The sequence below is a fragment of the Ursus arctos genome, unplaced genomic scaffold (genome assembly GCF_023065955.2).
Source record: "Ursus arctos isolate Adak ecotype North America unplaced genomic scaffold, UrsArc2.0 scaffold_13, whole genome shotgun sequence".
Taxonomy (NCBI): Eukaryota; Metazoa; Chordata; class Mammalia; order Carnivora; family Ursidae; genus Ursus; species Ursus arctos.
The window spans coordinates 52,263,689-52,283,931 of record NW_026622797.1 but is presented as its reverse complement, the minus strand read 5'-3'; the positions used below and the strand labels follow the sequence as shown (position 1 = coordinate 52,283,931).

General features: G+C 46.8%; 1 protein-coding gene across 3 annotated transcripts in view; it reads left to right on the top strand.

The window, feature by feature from the left end:
- CRYBG1 (crystallin beta-gamma domain containing 1) overlaps positions 1-20,243 on the top strand; it is a 189,330-nt gene that overhangs the window by 132,889 nt on the left and 36,198 nt on the right. For 2 of the 3 annotated variants that reach the window (XM_057311159.1, XM_044388843.3), the window contains 4 exons: positions 8,111-9,717; positions 14,098-16,438; positions 19,512-19,559; positions 19,645-19,763. In XM_057311159.1, the coding sequence (XP_057167142.1) occupies positions 8,111-9,717; positions 14,098-16,438; positions 19,512-19,559; positions 19,645-19,763 (4,115 nt within the window). Of the gene's footprint in view, positions 1-7,092; positions 7,218-8,110; positions 9,718-14,097; positions 16,439-19,511; positions 19,560-19,644; positions 19,764-20,243 lie in introns of those variants that run through there. The other variant, XM_044388844.3, reaches the window with a different exon arrangement.

The window sequence follows — 20,243 nt, the reverse complement described above, 5'->3', positions numbered from 1 at the left end:
CAAACCAAAGCCAAAGGTAAGGAAGTCAGTTTCTATATTCCATCATGGTCGAAGGCTTGGGCACAGGGAAGGGTGAGGAAGGATGAGCAAACAAAAATACCCACTGTTTACAGAGTTACCTGATTCTAAAGACCGTATTCCATAGTAAGTGAGAACTTACCTGCTGTCCCTCTAACAAGCCCAGGACTGAGCATGTCACACAGCGGTAACCTACTGTCTGCAGTGAGACATTCGTAAAAGTGGTGTATAAATCATAGTCTAGTAAAGAAAACTTATTTTTCTACGATACGTGATAACCTCAAATGGGAAAAATTACAGAACTAACTTTTAGAAAGCCTGACTTGTGTCTTAGGAAAATTACTTAGACTCTTTGGGTTATGGTTTGCTTCTTTAAGGTAAGGGGGAAATTCTGGTACAAAGCAGACTCTCAATAATGATGAGTGGAACGAATGTATTAAATGATCCTACAATTTAAGCACTACGATTTTGTCTTCCTTTCTGATTGATCAAGTGTCTGTGGCTTTAAACAATTAGGTTTCACTCTGCTTCTGACAAACAGTGGCTGTCCTAATGTCAACTGGAACTGGGAATCTACTTTTCAAAAGAAACTCTTTGCTTCTTCATTAAACCCTTTGGAGGAGCAAAAAATATTTTTAGAATAATGAACATGTAACTATTTCATGAATGATGGCTTTCATATTCTATAATGCCTCTGTTTCAGGCACTTCTGTTACCTGAAAGTTAGAACAAGCCAGGCTGTCACTTCATTGACCCAGTAGTATACCCAAGATTTTCATCAACAGGATGTGATCATTGTGCGGCTTGAAGCATTAGAAAACAAACAAACAAACACGGACACCTGGCTGGTTCAGTCTGTTGAGTGTCCGACTCACGATTTTGGCTCAGGTCATGGGTCTCGTCAGTTGGCTTAGGGTCTCGAGATCGAGATCAAGCCCTGAGTCGGGGTCCGTGCTCATCAGGGAGTCTGCTTGAGACTCTCTCTCTCTCTCTCCGCCTCACCCCACTTGCATGCGCATTCTCTTTCTCTCTCAAATAAATAAATAAATTTGAAAAAGAAAGAAACCCAAACATGTGGTGGAACATAGAGAAGTACGCATCACCTGAAGTTATGGACAGAGAAGAGATTTAAAAAACAAGGAGAACAAGAATGAGCCGCAGAGATAGGGTGGGCGGGCATTGGGAATGCTGACAAACACCGGAAACAGCGCAGGGCAAGGGAGCATCTCCTGAGAGACAGGGAGCAGTGACAGCGGAGAGGCTCAGAAGGCCTAATAGGACGTATTACTGATTGCACCGGGTGAAGTCGCACGTAGAGCAAAAATGGTCGAATGCAGTAATTTCACATGTCTTTTGGCAAAAGCCCTGCTTGTTACTAACCATGTTACTAACCATGCTACTAACCATGTTACTCTCTGTGGGTCATCTCGTGCAAGCCTTAGTCTTCGCTCCCTGTACCAGCCCTGGAAGAGAGCATTCCAACAGCACAGATGGAGCAGCTGTGGGCCAGAGTTCTGTCTCCAGAGTCCAGCGGTAGTACATTATATTTCCTATACTCTGAGGGAGGGAACTGTATAACATATACAAGAAAAATATTTAAAGAGTTAAAATGAAAAGTCCGAGTGTTCAATTGGTCAAAGTTTATGTGAACGATTCTTCTTTTACATGTTGTATATTTGTGTGTGTGTGTGTGTGCATTCGGGGTGGTCCATATTTATTAGCACAAACAATACTGAGAAGAAAAACACAAAATGGAAAGAGAGAGAGGAGGGTGGGTAATTTGAAATGCCTGCTCCAGGCTAGGTCTGTGCCGTCAGGCATCCATCTCTAGACCCTCCCTTAAATGTACCCCCCTCTGTCCGGCGTCCTGCGGCTGGCACGCTCGGGCTGCCGCACGTATACCGCGGCCAGACGTGATTTTAATTTTCATTCTAAGTCTTTAGCATGAACATCCTGGAAGTTGTAAGAAAAGGGTAATATCTCCTCATGAAAGTCTTTCTTGCTTTTTGTGTGTTTCTCTTTCTTGCATCCCAACTCTCTACATCACATTGTCCCTCCGACTTTGACTGTTTCTCCCTTTTCTCTCCCTCCTCCCCCTCCCCACTCTCCATCTTTATTCTTTCATTGTCACATGGTTTGAAAGTATTTCTTGCTTATCAAATGGAATTTTCTAACCCTTGCTTTTACCTCCTTTGAAGGGTGGGGCACCTGGCTGGCTCGGTGGGTGGAGCGTGCGACTCTTGATCTCGGGTTGTGAGTTCAAGCCTCACATTGGGTGTGGAGCCTACTTTAAAAAAAAGTGGAAGGGTTTTTGAAAGGTGAAGCAGCTGAAATCCCTGTATTTTTTAAGCCACACAACTAAAATTATTTTTTTTTAAACCTATGCAGAAAAAAAGTTCCCCGATGCAAACACATGTACACCTGTGCTGAGAAGCTAAGGTGTTCTCAAAGTAACATGCCTCCCATCATTTTCAGTAACGCGCATTAGACTCGTTCCTCACCGTGGCTGAACTAAGGAGCTACTTTAATGGAAGGCATTTGTGTTAGAAATCTAAATGAGTGTTAGGAAATCACAAGTGTTGCAAAAAAGAGTTACTTTGTACATCAATGACCCGCCTTTGGTAGGAGGCACACGTGAGTACTTGTAAAAAGATCTTGACCTGCTTTCTCGAGCCAGCTTTGGGCTGGTAGCCAGCCGTGACCTTGAAGAAATGGAAGTTTGTGTGCCAGGAGCTACGTTGCCGAGCAGAGTCCCCACACGGGCAGAATCGAGTTGCAAAGTCTTGACCACAGTGAGCCTTGCGCAGAAAAGATTTCCATTCTGTTTGGGTTTTGTGTAGACCTAATCGTGTTTCTACTAATCTCCAAGAGTGTTGGTAACTCCCTTTTGGAAGGGAGAAGGGATGTTAGTAACTCCAGCGGCAGCACGTGCTTTATGTCCACCTCTAGCTCTGAGTCCCTGTGCTGAGTGCTGGGAAAGCAGACAGGACATTCTTCCTGTTCTGGAGAGGCTTGTATTCCACCAGGCAACAAAAAGGTGGGAAACACGTGAAAGGCTTATTTTCAAACAGTATGTTAGTTACATTTTCATGTAGTAGGCACAGCATATTTTTCTTCAACCTCCAAATCTGATTTCAGATAAAGTACTTCTAAATTTAAAGCAATGACTCCAATAGGCAATCAGGTGGTTAGGGTGGGCGGGGGGAGGATGGGGGGAGCACTCTCTTTTGCTTGTATGTCCACATATTTTCGTATGTTAACAGTTCGTAGTATATTAACAATTTATCCTGTATTTCCTGGCCTTTTGTTCCCCTCCTAGCTGAGAAGTTTGCGGAGATCTCTGAAATTACATGTAACAGGATAAGGCGACTTTTACTAAGCCGCGGCTGCTGAGAGCAAGCTCTGCGGCCAGAGGTTGGGAATGACAGCACAGCCCAGCAGCCAGGGCTGCGGCGCCTCCGCTCACTGCTGGCGTGGGGGCTCGTCCTCGATGCTTACACACGCCCCTAATGAGCCACGTTTCATATTAGCCAACAAGAGCACTCTAAAACGAGTCCTAGCACACAGGCCATCTCTGAGGTAGTCCTGTTGCGGACTGCACTCCTCCCCATCGGGCAGGGCTGGCCGAGGATTCCAAGTGCGGGTTCTCCGCAGTGAGGTGGGCCGGCTGTCTTATGTAAGGCGGGCAGAGAGTACATGGGAAAGAGCTAACTGCAAACAAGGTCTTGGGGTTGCAGGGCTCTGCCGTAGTCTGTGAACACCCAGCCCAAGAGCCCTCAGGACCCTGACCCAGCTGGGAGGCGAGCCTGGGGAGGAGCCTAGGAGAGCAGGAAGAACACTGATTGGCCCTCATAGCTTCTTTGCAAAACACTCCCCTTCATGACAGATTACCGTGGAAGTTGAGCGAGAAGGTGCTGGGTCCCATCCGACCTTTGGCACGCCAGGTGCAAAGACTCCTACTTAAGAAGATCCCTACTCTCTACTCGCAATCCATCTAGTTTTTCATCGCCCATTGCCATGCTCATTCTTCTTCCATGAACACTGGAAAGAAAAATCCCTGGATGAAAAGAAATGTATGCCCTGTTTTAAGAAAGGGTGTTTCTCAAAGACATGACTGTGAACTTTACTTTGGACGAACAAGGGCATCCTGAACTCTGCTCAGAGCACCTTGCATAGAGATAGGCTGGAGATGCCCAGGGACCTGTCTTCTGCTTTCCCCGGTAAATGAGGACCCAGCTCTTACAGTGACTTGAGGCTCCCATTGACTAAGAACTCCAAAATGGGCACCTGAGCCAGATGGATTGTTTCTCATGGGAAAGTTTTTTTTTTAAGCAACTTTATTAAATAAGATATAACTTATATATAAAAAATTGTACCTATTTTAAGTGTAGTTTGATGAGTTTTAAAAGACACGTACATGTGTGTAACTATCACCACAATTAAGATATAGAACATCGCCATTACCCCCCAAGTTCCTTTGTGCCTCTTTCCAGTCACAGTGTACCCCTCCACCCCCTCCCTACCCCACTGATCTACTTTCTATGATTATATATTAGTTTGCATTGTCTAGAATAGTGTATCAATGGAACCATACAGTATATAATATTTTGAGTCTGGCTTCTTCCACTTAGCATAACATTTTTAAGATTTATCTGTGTCATTACATGCTTCAGAAGTTCAGCCCTTTTTATTGAGTAGTATTCCGTTGTATGGATGTAGCACAGTTTGTTTCACCATTCACCACTGATGGGCATTTAAGCTGTTTTTGACAATTATGAATGAAACTGCTGCGAACATTCATGTATAAACAGACAAAACTCTATGATTCTAGGAAGTTCAATACACAAAACAGCAGCCTGGCAGGTGAATAAACTGGCTGCCCTTCTGAGGGGAGGAGGAGTCAAGTAGTTGATGAGGCCGAGTTACAAAAAGCAACCGGTTTTGTAAAAAGCAGCTGTAGCCAAAAATAAAATGCCTGCACGGAGCAGAGAGGACTGCTCATCGGGCATCTCTCAACCCCATGGGAAAAATGGATTGCCACGTGATCGGCAGGACAGAGTAACACATACACTTCATGGTTTTCCTTTGACAGGGACTCAAATTGAGCTAACAAACTCAAACCTTTTTTCCTGGCTACTTCTTTAGAGTATGTTTGAAGGCCTGTTCAGGCAGCGGAGACAAAGTGCTCATCTCCAGAGTTAGAAGATTCTTGGTGGGGGCGCCTGGGTGGCTCAGTCGGTTAAGCGTCTGCCTTCGGCTCAGGTCATGATTCTGGGGTCCCGAGATCAAGCCCCGTGTGGGGCTCCCTGCTCAGCAGGGAGCCTGCTTCTTCCTCTCCTTCCCACTCCTGCTTTCTCTCTCTTTCTGTCTCTCTCAAATAAATTTTTTAAAAAATCTTTAAAAAAAAGAAAGACTACTGACTGTGGAACCTTGGATAGGGATAAGTAACCTTGGCAAATGGGCATAAAAAAGTACATACCTCAAGGGCTGTTAGGATGATTAGATGGAATTCTATGTAATCTCTTTGCAAATGTCCAGCACCTAAGAGGGGCTCAGTAAGCATGAACTATGTTTGAAAATCATGTAATACCTTTGACCTAGAGTAAGAACCCAAATATATTCCTTAGGTAGTTGGAATGTTTATTTTTCTTCTTAAATTACACAGTGAATTCTCCCTATATTATTTATCTAACCATTGTAGGATTGAATTATTAATCAAAATCTGGTTAGATTTTAGAAGCATATCAGTTCAGTCACAAAAGTTCTCAGTGGCGGGCGCCTGGGTGGCTCTGTCAGTTAAGTGTCTGACTTTGGCTCAGGTCATGATTCCAGAGTTTTGGGATCCAGGCCTGCATCAGGTTCCCTGCTCAGCAGGGAGTCTGCTTCTCTCCCTCCTTCCCACTTGGGCTCTCTCTTCTCTCTCAAATAAATAAATAAATAAAATATTTTTTTAAAAAAAGCTCCCAGTGGCTGCAGCAACACGGGTTCATCTCATGCAGCAGCTAGCTAGTTCCAAAGCTCCTGCCAGGTGCTTCTCAAACCAAAAGAATTGCTCAGGGTTTGTTAGTAAATGTGATTCATGAGCACTTTCTCAGGAGCCGATTCTGGGGGTGTATGGCCTGCACGCAATCTCTTCCTCTGGGCTGACTCTGTCTCAGGGGTGCCCTCTGCACCTCCCCGTCCTCTGAAAGGAGTCCCCGTGGTAGAGCTGAAGGAACACGGGTTGGAAGCTGAGGACTTGAGTTTGATCCTGACTTCATTGTCCCTACTCCCCCCCCCCCCCCCCAACTTTGTCTCTTTGCTGTCGGAGCTAGGCTGTCACAGAATTACGTGGTGTTACACTGCCTGCCTCAGCTGTCTCAATAAACACTTGTTGACCGTGTTAATTTCCACGGCTTATCTTACAGTCTTTCCTTTTTCCCATCACTTCCAAAGTCCACTGGCGGCATATAACTCAAAGGAAATGGAGGGGCTTTGAAAAGTGATTCAGGAATCTCTCTGTAAACAGTCAATATTGTAAAAACCGCCCTGAATATTCGCCTTCCAGGAAAGGTGGGGCTCGAGCTAGCTCCCAGGGTTTAAGTGGAGGAGGTAATGCTTGAGTAATTGTAGCCACACGTGTGGTCCCGGTTTCAGTGGGTTCCTGACGCCGAGCACGCCGCCTCGCCTCGGAGTCAAGGCTGGGCTAGCGGCCCAAGCTCCCAGCCTTTCCTAGGACGGCCTCCTCCTCTTCCCGCCCGGCCCCGGCCCCCACCTACCCCCTCCCCGCACCGGGCAAACCCCGGCGCGCCGCGGCGCCCATTGGCAGCTTTGCTTTTACTGGGAAGTTCCGAGCGGCGTCCGCTTCCGGCGCGGGCCCCAGGTGCCGGCCATTTGGCCGCAGGCTATGTAAAAGGCGCACGTTTTTCCCTTTCGCGCACCCCGTGCGGACCGACGCGGGCGGCCCGGACCCCTTCCCGGGGCGGGGGGGGGGGGGGGTCGGCTGCCCGGGCTCGCGCCTGAAGCCCGGCGGGGCGGTGAGGGTCGGGCCTCCGGCTGCGGTCGGCGTGGGCAGAGCCAGGTGCGCGGCTGTGCTCGGCGCCTCCCGGACCGCGGGGCGGGTACGCGAAGGTGGTCGTCCTCCAACTTCGCCCTCCTACCTCCAGCTACTCCCCGTATTTGCTCTCCTAGGAACTCCCCGCGGGGGAAGGGCCTCTCAGGTGAGCTCCAGAGCGGCCGCATCGCCTTGGGGGGACCAGCGGGCGTTTGAATGCCCGCGTGCTTCTCCCATTGGAGGAGTGCAGGCCCGGCCCGCCGGGAGCCACTGGTGTGGCCACCCGCCGGCCCAGGTGCTCGAATCCTGGCTTTCTTAAGAGTTTTCACTTGCAGTGGTGTTGGACCTAGGTGGCTTCTTTCTGCTCTAGAGAAGAGTGCCAGAACTTTTTACTCGTTTTGCTTTCTTCCTACAAAAACAAAGGGTGGTGTTTCAAAACAACAACAAAAAAACCCTCTCCTTTGACATACTTCAGGGGCTCCTGGGTGGCTCGGTAGGTTGGGGGTCTGACTTCGGCCCAGGTCACGAGAGCTGGGGTCCTGGGATCAGCCCAGCGTGGGGCCTCCCTGCTCAGCCCGGAGACTGCTTGTCCCTCTCCCTCTGCCCCTCTTCCCCGCCCCCCTCCCCGTGCTCATTCGCTCTTTCTCAAATAAATAAAATCTTTAAGATACTTCAGCGTGTTTACTGCTGCCCTGTAGTCACGCATGACTGTTTTGAAATTGCACCTTCGTTGAGAATGTAAAAAACAATAGCTAGAGAGACCTGGGGATTGTTTATTTTGTATGTATGATTATTTGGACCTTCCTAATTTTCCTTTAAAACACAAGAATTAAAGGAAATGTTATTCCAAGTAGCGCCAAGCATAGATGGGGCTTAAGAAAAATTTGAAAATCTGAGTTTATTTTGTTGAAATAAATGTAACAAAAACACAACTCTCTAATTTTCAGTTAGACTTGTCTGTTACCACTTTGGCTTGTAGTTCTGCAGTGTACTTACTACTAAGGAGGGGGAAAATCAGATTCTCATAGTTTCTCTCCCCCAACCCCTTTTGTTTTCCAGTCCAGAGCACAACCACCAGAAGAAAAAAGGAAGCCAGTTTTGGGGAAACTTGGCAATCTGTTCACGGCTGGAAGGAGAAGGACCAGCAGAAACGGGTTAGAGAGTCCCACCAGCTCCAGTGCCAAACCAGTGTCTCCCAAAGATGTAACCTCCTCCAAACTCCCAGAAAGAGACAATAAGAGTAAACCACCGGGCAGCCAACCAAAGCAAAACGACACGTGCGAGGAGGGTTCCCCGCAGGAGCAGCCCCTGGAGTCGGAGGAGCACTCCGAGACCCATGGGCAGGTAGCCCCCCCTGACGCCGAGCTGTCACCTCGCACGAGCAGCGGCGCAGTGGCGGCGGCTGTGCAGCAGCGCCACGAAAGTGATTCACTCCAATTAGAACCTCTGGAGGCAGAGGGAGAGTCTTTCCCAGGTGCCACCACCGCTGCCAAGCAGCTGCATTCCTCACTTGAGAATTCCTCCAGGCAAGGGAACGCAGAGACGCTGGCCGGCAGTCCGGGGGAGGACGCTTCACCCGGCGCCGGCTGCGAGCAGGAGACAGGCCAGGGTGCGAGGGGTGTGCCGGGGTCGCCCACCGGGGAGCAGCCCACGGGGGGACTAGGCGAGGCCACTGACAGAGCCCCCCTTGTGTGTGCCGGGACAGGCTCTCTGGAGCCCCAAGACGCGTGCAGCCGGCCCCCCGAGGACGCGTCCGCTCCGCCAGGTGACCCTGCGGCCGAGGGCCGGGGGAACTGTTCCGGCGCGGCGCAGGCCGACGGCAAAGCCGGGCCCCGAGGGCGACACGGCCGGCCCGGCGAGCGCGCCCACCCGGCCACAGTGCTAACTTTGGACATCTACTTGAGCAAGACTGAGGCGGCGCAGGTGGACGAGCCGGGCGCGACTCCTCCGGGGACAGAGGATTGCGGCGATTCTGACGACATGGAGAAGAGGTCGGGCGGCCGCAGGTCGGGCAGGCGGAGAAGGTCGCAGAAATCCACCGACTCCCCCGGGGCGGACACGGCGCTGCCCGACAGCGCGGGCAGGGACGACGCGGTGTTCGACTACGAGGTGGCGCCAAACGCGGCCGCGGAGAACGGCTCCGCGGAAAAGAAAGTGAAATCTCCGCGGGCGGCCCCCGACGGGGGCGTTGCCTCGGCGGCGGGCGCGGAGTCCAAGTCCAGCCCCGGTTCCAGAGGGCAGCCCCGCGGGGAGTCCGATCGGGGCAAACAGCCGCCGCCGGCCTCGTCCCCCACCAAGAGGAGGGGCAAGAGCCGCGTCCCCGAGGCCGCGCCCACCTCGCCCGCCGGCGGCCCTCGGGCTCCCGCCAAGGAGTCCCCCCCAAAGAGGGCGGCAGCGCCGGATCCCGCCGCCAAGGGCGCCGCGGGCGACAACGGGGAGGAGGCGGCCCGGGTCATCCCCCGCGAGCTCACCGTCAAGAGCAGCTCGCTGCTGCCGGAGATCAAGCCCGAGCACAAGAGGGGCCTGTTCCCCAACCACTTCGACAGCCGGGAAGGAAGTCGAAGCAAAGAGCTGGGCAGATCGGCGGCTGGCTCTGACGCGGACGGCTTGAAGCCCAGGCACCATTTCGGCGCGGGCAGGTCGACGGTGACCACTAAAGTGACCCTGTAAGTAGCCGCGGGCCGGGGCCTGGTGGAGCTGCGGGGGTCGGCAGACGTTCTGGGTGGTGTTTCTGGGAGGCTCCGGGGTCTTTGCATTTGTGGCAGAACTCCCTGGGCACCGACTTTCCCCCTCTGTGTTTGAAACTGAGATAGTGAAGGGCTAGTCAACACAGTTAAGAAAAGGACGCGTCCGGAGCCTAGCCGGGTTGTTAATTACTGTTCTGGTAGAATGTTTCAGTGCAATGAATGTTAGAATCTCTTGAGGCTCAATGTTTACATCATCAGTTGAAAGAAGACCCCTTGGCCTGATGGGAGCTAATCTTCATTCAAAACATACACCAGCACGCCTGGATAGGGCAGTCTTGAAACACCTACACAGGGGTTCGAAAACATGGAGCAAAAACTCACGTTCAGTATGACCCGGTAGTAGCTCTGACATGTGTGAGTTTACGAGAATTCGCAGAACTTTTTCTGGAAGTTAGGGCAGCTTAAAATTTTTTTTCTAATTCCCCTCCTTAGAATGTTCAGAAGGTTAGTGGCATTTTTGCCCTCAAGTTGAAGGGTAATTCTTCAGGTAATGAAATGAAGAAAAAACAGTGTTCTTACTGGGGGACTTTGTTAAATGATAAGGACACACTAGAAGGATCAAGCTTAGCATCAGACTGACTACCTGCTGTTAAGTTCATTGATTTTTTTTTTTTCAAATATTTATTGAGTGCCTTCTGTGCATGGTACTGTGCCAGAAACTACCCCCCGGGGGGGAGGGACCTCAGACTATGACTCAGTACATTGCCCTTGAGAAGTTTATGGCCCACTCTGGCATGCACGATGCAGATAAATAACTCTATGAGGTGATGGCTAAAGGAACTGCTGAGTGGGTTATCTGCTATAAAGTCCGGGGAAGTGCAAAGCAGGAGAAATCACTGTTGGCTTTGTGGAGATGGGCTTGTGCCTTGATGCTAAATGTGGTTTGTATAGGTGGGTGGGAGGGTTCTCTATAAAACTCAAGATCCTCTCCTCTTCCCACACTCTCACTTCCCCACCTCCCAGTTAGTGCTTGTGAAAAATAAATATCTAAACTGCTCAAGTTTTTCCTACATTTGCACATTCATTAAAAGAGCTGTATTTTCACCGCATTTTGATTCTTAAACCAAATGGTTTCATTCTATTTGAATTTTTGGGCAAGTAAGCTTTAGAGTAGGAGGTCTGTTAGGTAAACACTTGAGGGAGAAGCTGCTTAATGAGTAATGTGAGCTGCCTCACCAGCTGCCAACCTGGAGACCTTCGATAAAGTCAGCTATTTATCCTGTACGGCTGTGTCAGAGAAGTAGCCGGAGTGAATGATGCCCATTATTTGTAGAAGGCCAGTGTGACTGAACATTCAGACCTGCTACGTGTGAGCTTAGAGAAACGTTGCTGTGGAGCTGTGTAAGGACGCCTTACCTGCCTTCCAATCGGAGAAGGCCAGTGGAAAAACCAGAAATGTTACAAGGAGTAGGGTAAACAAACCTGGGAAGTGATCTTATAATGAAACTCTTCATGTGCTATTTTCTGTACAAGAACTAAATCAAATGTCTTCTCTGTGCTGATTATTTTCTACCTAAAATTTTCCCTTCGCAAGGCACTTGGCTTAATTGTGTTTTCCACAGGGCCTCATGCTTGGTGAATTGGCAAACTATTGAAATGGGATGTTAATTCCTCCTAGTTTTTTTCTGCTTGAAGGATTTTTTCCCCCCAGTTTTTTCCTCTGATTGTATTTCAAGAAGAAATGTTATTCACATTATTTTTAAAAACAATTTGCATCTGATGTTTTAGTTAAAATTATTTTACATTCCCTGAAAAAGGGACTATACAGCAGCAAGTTTCTTGATGCTGTTAGAAAAAACTTCGTCTTCAATTCTGTACCAAGTATTGAATGTTGAGATTCCTAACAGTGGTATGTTTAGAATAAGGAGAATTTTCCTCTCCTAGCCATGGCTTTTTAGACACCAGATTATTTTCCCCTCTCACATTATAATAAAGGTATTAAACATGAATTATAGAAGCCTTCCTTTTAATCAGTTTGAGCTAGGTTAATTGTAGTGACTCTTGGTAGCAGAACTTAATAGCACAGAAAGTTTGGTCGTAAAATGTATTTTGATCTTGGTGTTAATCTTTAATGTGCAGATGTGTTTCCTGTCCTTAAGGTAGCTTGTTGGCTAACCATTGGTGTTTTCCATTTACATCATAAGATATACTTTTATGTTTGACTGTTCCTTGAGTTGAGTAGTGAGAATTTTTAAAATGTATATTTACTGGTATGGGAACATCCTTCATTAGCTGATGGCATTTGTAAGCTCTCCATTTCTACTCCACTGGTTTTGGAATTTAATCTTCAAGGTAGTGCGTGTAAGTTAATTTTCCTTTTAAATTTAAGCTATGGGCCCACCGTGAGGGAGTCTAGCTATCTTATGGAGACACTGGGGAAAGCAATGCCTAAGAGAAATTCGTGAGACTTTATCAAATTTAGTATGTAAATCAAATTCCTAGAAATAAAAATCTAAATTCCTAATGCCGTATTTGGGAAGAACTCCTTAAGTCTTTTCAGTCTTCTCATTTTATCCAGAAGGGTAAGGTGTCTCACCCAAAGTCATATTGCCTGTTCCTTCAAAAGGCTCCTCTTTCTTGAAGGCCAATGAATCCTTGTGGAGGCAGCATGAGATTTCTGTGCGTCTCTACTTTTCATTATCAAGGTGGCCTCCAAAGTATGATTGCTTCAGAGCTCATGCTAATTCATTGACTTCTTGAGTAGGTAAAGCCGGAAAGGGCCAGATTTGGCCACTGAGGTCTGGGGATGCAGGAGTATAGCCTCTGAGACCAGAACACCTGGTTTCAAGCCCTGGCCCTGTCACTCACTGGGTGTATGACTTCCAGCAAATGTACCTGCCTTTTCTAGGCTTCAACTTCCTCCTCTTAAAAGAGAACATATAAAGTAGTACATTGGGCAAGCAGAGTGTTTGTCAAGCGTGTGTCAATCTGTGATTGTTAGTGGTTATTATCTCTTCATTTCAGAAACCACTAGGCCTATGGTTTAGACATTTTTTTGTGTTTAGCTTTGGAGCCCATTCTTCTAGGAAAGCTTATATAAAAGTGATAAATGAAACAGATAAGTAGAAGTGCTTCTGGTTGAAAGGAGGGGAACTGGCCCCAGGTTCGTCCCTCCGTCTCTATTGTCCACACTGCATCTGTTGAAGAGAACCCCAAGAATCCCTTCAGCCATTCCTTGGGGAAGGTGGGGGGTGGAGAGCGGACCAGCTCTGTTCTAAACTGTCTAGGTTGTTTGTGTTTTCCAGATAGAGAAGGTAGCGAGTCCAGTGAGTTCACTTGACCAAGCTCACATAGATAATCAGCGTAAGAGCAGGACCAGGGCTGGCGAATGCCGTACAGAGAACATTTTGTTCTCAGAAAGAGAACAGTGCATACATTCAAAGTTTATGATTTCCATTAGGGAGTAATAACCAAGGAACATTATAGTTTCTCTGTAGAGTGAGGGGAGACTCCCTTTGCCCCCCAAAAGGTGACCAAACCAACAATTGAGTAACTGATAATTATGGTGCATCCATATGATGGAACTTTTAGGCAGACATTTTGAAAAACTTCAAATTTTTTAGTAACTTGAAAATGTGAAAAATGTGAAATATAAGATTAAGTAATCCTTTTTTTTTTTAAAGTCAAGATCTGAAACTCTGTGACAGAATAATTCCGATTCTGTTAAAAATATTTTACTATGCATACAAGAAGACTAAATTATACTAAACTGTTAACAGGGAGATCGAGTGGTAGGAGTATGAGTGATTTTTCATTTTTTGATTTTCCAAATGTTCTGTAATGAACACACTTACATAATCAGACTAAAGTTGTATGAAGAAAGATGAAGGGGATAAAATATCCAAAGAGGTAAATAAGAGAGAAATATTTTTATAATCTAGTCTTTTGCACTGTTTAAAATTATAAAATAAAAATACACAACTGATGTGTGGGGAAATCCTTTACATATTTAAAATAAGGGAGTACATTAAAAACATAAATTCAATCTAAGGTTCTTCAAGCCCTAAGACGTCTTCTGACTCTAGTGTTGAGCACCGAGCTCACATATTAGGTGCTTGGTAAACTTGCTAATCTCCCACCTCTTGACTTTCTTAGCTATATAGTTTTCTCTTCTCTCCTACAGAAGCAAAACATCCACTAAAAATAGTTGAGAGTGTATTTAGGATTGTTTGAAAATAGCTTCATAAAAAAACAAGAACGATGTTGGCTTTTCATAATAATAAATGTTTTGTAATAAATTGGGATGTTCACTTTCTAAAACTAGGTCAATAACTTTATCTTACTGCTTTATTTTTGCAGCCCGGCCAAGCCCAAACATGTGGAACTAAATCTTAAAACTCCGAAGAATCCTGACGGTTTGGGAAATGAGCATAATCCATTTAGCCAGCCAGTTCATAAAGGAAACACTGCCAACAAAATCTCCTTATTCGAAAACAAACGGGCCAACAGTAGCCCAAGACATGCTGACATTCGAGGCGCAAGGAACACTCCTGCCGGTAATAAAACCTTTGTCGGGAGGGCGAAGCTGAACTTAGCCAAAAAAGCCAAAGAGATGGAGCAGTCTGAGAAGAACGTAACGCCAAGTAGTCACCAGAATGGTGTGCTGGCGAAGGAAACCTCGCCAGAATCCAAAGTTGCTGAGCAGGAGATCCCAGAAGCAGCCGGGAGCCCCCCTGCAGGAGGGATGCGGCCCGAGCCTACGGAGGGTCACGCCCTCGGTGCTCCGCTTCCCCAGGGGGATAGAGCAGAAGTGCAAGCAGATGCTGGCTGCCCGTCCGAAGCGGTGGTTACTGCTCTCATTCCTGGCGGGGACCCCAAGCCCTTAGGAGAGGATGACTCAAAGGCTGCAGACAGCAAAAGACTTGCGCTCGAAAATATGACCGATCCAGCCCAGGACATTCCCGCCATTCTTGATACCAAAGATTCCCCTCCAACAGCCCGACCACAGCCACAGGATACATTTTCTGACTCACAGCCCCCGGCTGAGTCATCTAACGGGCCTTCTCTCTCACAGCCTGCTCCCAAAGACGCGTGTGTTCGAGCTCCCGAAAGCAATGCTCCACGCACTGATCTCGAAGTGTCAGAAAACCATAAGGAATGTGTTCCGCCTGTGTCCCATAAGAATGAGGAGAAAGTGCCGCCCTCCAAACTTGCAGGAGGAGGAGAAGAGGGAGAAGCAAGCCCTCCTGCGTCTACAGAGCACAGCCCGGAAGCTGCGGGAACTGAGCGGCCATCCAAGGTCCTGGTCCAGGTCCGGTCCTTCGTGCTCCCCGTGGAGAGCACTCAGGATGTGGGCTCCCAGGCCATCTCCGAGAGCTCTGAAGTTCGAGAAGCACAGTTGCCACGTTGTCACAACGATGAACTTGAAGTGGTTTCTGTTGCAAGCTGTGCTCCCCTGAAAGAGGAAGGGCTGGGCAGCGAGAGCCTATCACCCAAACACAGTCATTGCAAAGAGGAACATGCAGCAAAATCTGGCCCACAAGTCATGCTGCCAGAATCAGAGAAAACTCTGCTTATCCAGGCTCAAAGTCAGGGCGATGGAAAACCCCTGAAGGCTGACTCCAGCCCCCTCGGCTCCCCTGGCAGCAGAAATCATTTAGAAACTTCTCAAAGGCCAGATCAAAATGTTGTGAATGGCCAGGCCAGCCCTGCCAGTCTTTTGAACCTTTCTGCGGGTAGCGATGACAGTGTCTTTGATTCTTCTTCTGATATGGAAAAATTCACTGAAATTATCAAAAAGATGGACAGCGCCGTCTGTGTGCCTCAGAAGAAAAAGAAAGCCAGGGTGCCCAACTCGCCTGCCCCTCCCTTTGTTATGCCTCCTATTCATGAGGACAACTTAGAAAAGGTGTTAGATCCCAACGTGTTTACCTTTGGTTTGGGGAAGAAGAAGGAAAGCCAGCCAGAAATGTCACCGGCTTTACATTTGATGCAGAACCTTTACACAAAATCCAGCCTGCGGCCCAAACGCTCGTCCACCGAGCAGAGTATCCTCTTCAAGTCCACGTACACTCACACTAACGGGAAAGACGAACCTCCAGAGACCAATGACAAAGAGAACAAAGATGTCCCCAACGGTGGAGTCAAGAGATCGAGGCTAGAAAAAAGTGCACTCTTCTCAAGCATGCTGCCTTCCTTACCGCAAGACAAAATCTTCTCTCCATCTGTGACCTCGGTGAGTACCATGACCACATCTTTCAGCACGCCTCAGAACACTTCTCTTCCTCGGGCCTCGGCGTTACCGCCCGGGGCGGAGGGGGCCCCGCCCTGCGGCGCCGGCAAAGAGCCGCCCACCCTGCCACCCAGCCACGGCAAGGTCTTCAGTTTCAGCTCCACAAACGCATCTGCCTCTCCACCGGGTTTGAAAAGCACAAGCTACATGGAGAAATACCTGCCCAAAGAGGAAACCAAAGAAGACCTGGGTTCACGAAGCAGCCTACACTTGTCAGACACCAAATTTCCTGAATTTTCTAAACCGAAGAACAGTGATGATCTGGAAAAGGCTAATCGTGTCGATAGCGTTCTTAAGCCGAACTTGCCAAACTATGGAAGTAGCGACACGGACTTCATGGGTCTTTTCAAATCCAGCCGGTTTGACCCAAACGTGTCTTTTTCTGCAATGTCATTATCAGACACAACCGTAAGTAGCAACATATTACCGTTTATTGGGGGTATTTATAAAATGAGAGGAGAGAGGGGTGATGAGCAGTTCATGTTCTTTTAAATGGTTGTGCGTGTGAATGATTGTTTTCTATTCATTTATCACATTGAAAACCTACCATGTGTATAAAGGACCAGTGGGGGCTAAGAAAAAAGGTGCTAAGATTTCTGTCTTCAAGGTGTTGGTACTCTAGTGGGGAAAATAAGCCATACATATTTTAAGGCTTACGAGTTTATATGTTGAATTCTGAAAGGTGTAGGTGAGGTACGTTGAGAGTTTGAGACAAACAAGTTTTTTCTAACCTAGTTCTGTGTAAAAATGTTCAGTGCTCTACTTGGAATTTCGAAGATCTGTGAAGTTTCTTTGTTTATTCAGAAAAGCCCCACCAAGAAGTCTTATTCCTGACCCTTTTCTTGTGATGTAAGATTCACTCTTTCTTTCCACAAGTCACATTAGCTGATTATCCCCTGTAATTCAGCAAGTCATTTCTCTTCACTTGGAAGTTTCATCAGGGAAAGTTTTTCCTGCTAAGCTGTTGGGGTAGAAAGAATTTTGGCCTACATCGGACCTTTCCTTTCATGGTGCAGAGAGGGCAGCAAAATATGATTTTGAGGAACAGTTACGATTTCTCCATCTTCTTTTATCTGAATTCCAGAAGTTGTTTTCTTTACTGAGTTTTTGGTGTGAATTGTGTGTCTTTCTGTTACCAAGCATGATACTCAAGTAGCAGGAGGACAATGAATGAGGAAGGCAGAATACAAGTTCTAGAGAGCAGCTCTGCCAGCCCCGAAACAGAGTGGACCTCGGGATTCCTGTTGCCCACGCTGTGAACTAGGCTGTCTGGCCGGTGTAGACCGTCCTGCAGTACAGTGTAATCCACCAGAAGATATCGTGCCCCCTTCCTCACTTGAACGGGCCCTGCAGCGTGTTTCCCTTTGTTGCGTGGGCTTTGGCTCAAGCCTAGCATAGAATATCATTTTGGAAGTTCTTTCAAAACGTATGGTTGGGTGTCTAGTGGAAGTTCAAATCCTCCTTTTCAAAAATGTTCAAACTTTTGGGTCTCAGGACACCTTTATATGTAAAAATTATTGAGGGCCCTAAGAGCTTTTATTCACATGAGTAATGTCTACTGGAATTGATTACATTAGAAGTTAACGGTAAGAAAAATTTAAAGCGTGAGAACACCTGAGCACGGCTTCCATTAACCATCAGAGCAGTGGTGTCCTCACATGTCCTGGACCCTCTGGAACATTTTACTGCACTCTTGTGAGACAAAGAGACAGAAAAAGGAAAATACCCTCTGATGAGAAAAGTTTTGACCTCATTGACTTCCTGAAACGTTCTTGGGGCTCTTCCGAGGGCCCCAGGACCACACTCTAAGAACCACTGCTGTAAACAGACAAAACTGAGTCAGCCCGTAGCACTCGGAAATCAGATTTTTAGGTATTTCCCTCAAGCACAAAATTTCCACTGGTCTGCTTACCATTCATTACGGCGCCTTTTCTCTTTTTAATCATACTTAAGATCGCTTCTCTTATTGATAGCAGTCTGATGAGTCTGACGACAGAATACACAGTTTCTCCATGGAATCCCTTGAAAAATCAAGCCAAGTGGAGTAAACAGGAGGAACAAAGTGTTTATACTTTCTCTAAGTCTTTTTATGGTTAAAAATTTTTATTTTTTGTTTTTCCTTAGGTCTTGGGCTTTGTTTACTCTATGACTCTTCTATCTTTATTGTCTTACCTGAGTTTTGTTTTAAATTTCAGGCCTTTTCTTCAGCTTATCCACTTCTAATGTGTATGTATAAATAAGTAGAGGCCATTTTGATTTTTAAGAGTGTTCTACTGAGGCCTTCCTGTGGTCTGTGGCATGCTGTGCCATGGCATGGTGCAAGAGCGATCAGATCAGAGGCAGTCCTTAGAATAAGCACCCAGGTCAGCACTGAAAGTAGTCTGTTTTATGATATTTTTTCATGTATAATTGCTATTTTTATTATCTTATGCATTTCTGGCTTCACTGGTCTTGCCAGATGTTCTTGAAAATGATTAGTTTTGGAGCCATGCAAAAACATATTTTGTCCTTCAGAAAGGGAGGATTAAGAATACTCTGTGAAGGGGCGCCTGGGTGGCGCAGTCGTTAAAGCGTCTGCCTTCAGCTCAGGGCATGATCCCGGCATTCCGGGATCGAGTCCCACATCGGGCTCCTCCGCTGGGAGCCTGCTTCTTCCTCTCCCACTCCCCCTGCTGTGTTCCCTCTCTCGCTGGCTGTCTCTCTGTCACATAAATAAATAAAATCTTTAAAAAAAAAAAAAAAGAATACTCTGTGAAATATACATTGTGATATGTACCATAAGCACCCTTTTATTGAGACTAATACTTGTTATGTGGGGGTAAGATGTTACAATCCAAAGACAACATTTATAGATTCAGATAAGGTGTGAACACATAAAATTGATGTAGCTCCTTCTAGATACATGATTAATACTCCATAATTTCTCTGTATTTGACATTATACAGAGATTGTTTGAATTATAAATTCTTGGTTGAATTCTTACTCTGTGAACTGATGTAAAACATAGGTCTGACTCTTGGGCCCTGAATTTTCTAGATTGGTGGAAAATGAGGAGAAATTGAGGAGCGCCTGGGTGGCTCAGTTGGTTAAGTGCCTGACTCTTGATTTGGGCTCAGGTCATGATCTCAGAGTTGTGGGAGCAAGCCACGCATCAGTCTTCTAGCGGGGTGTGGAGCCTGCTTAAGATTCTTTCTTTCCTTCTGCCCCTTCCCCTCCCTCTTTCTCTCTCTTCCTCTCCCTCTCTCTCCCTCCCTCCCTCCCTGTCTCTCTAAAAACAAACAAAGAAGAAGAAATTGAAATGGCACATTTAGTTAGAGGAGAAAAACTACTCTTAATTTAATAGCGCAGACTCAGAGCTTTAATACAGCTTTGGTACAGATCAAGGTGGACTGTTTCAAAATGGATGAATTTCGAGGCAAAGAGAAACTGCAGAGTATTACACAAAGGTTAAATTGTTGTGTTTTTGTTCATCTGATTACAGACACTTAGAGGAAGTCTTGCAAATAAAATCAATCCCCGACCTGGAAAGGTAAGATGATGCTCCGTTTCTAGGCTAGATTTTATTTTGGTCTGATGACGTTCGGCCAGGTGCTGCCACATCCATTTTCTTGTAGGTAGTGATCTACAGGGACCCGGATGTGTCTGACGCGTGCATTGAAGTTTTCAGTGACATCGAGGATTGCAGCTCCTGGAGCCTCTCTCCGGTGGTGATCGTCAAGGTCGTCAGAGGATGGTAAGAACGGTGCTTTGGGCTCCTGGCTCAGAGGATTGTGTTTTACATTTTTAGTTACCTTTTTGGTCTTCAGCGCTTATTTAAAATTATGCCATTAGTAATGTAAAGGGGAGAAAATATTAGTCTTGGGGGTATTACACGAAATTCATATCTAAGAAATTACGTTTTTTAACCATGTTTCTGCTCATGGAGGTGATGCCTGTTTATGCTAGAAAAGTCAGGCACACGCAGCAGTACGGCTTTCTTCCTCCCATATTCCCCCATCTGCCCCCACATGCCCCTGGCCGGGACTGCCGAACATCAGAGTCCTCACTGACACTTCTGGTTTATGAATCTTCAGTGAGGTTGGGAAGAATTGCACTAGTCATGTTGGTAGAATTTTAAATGTTCTATAAGAAAAGACATTGTGAGTGACTAACCTAAGATTTATTTTCCAACTTTTCAGCAACTGATGGTTTTGATTAAAGAAACTGGTGAAAA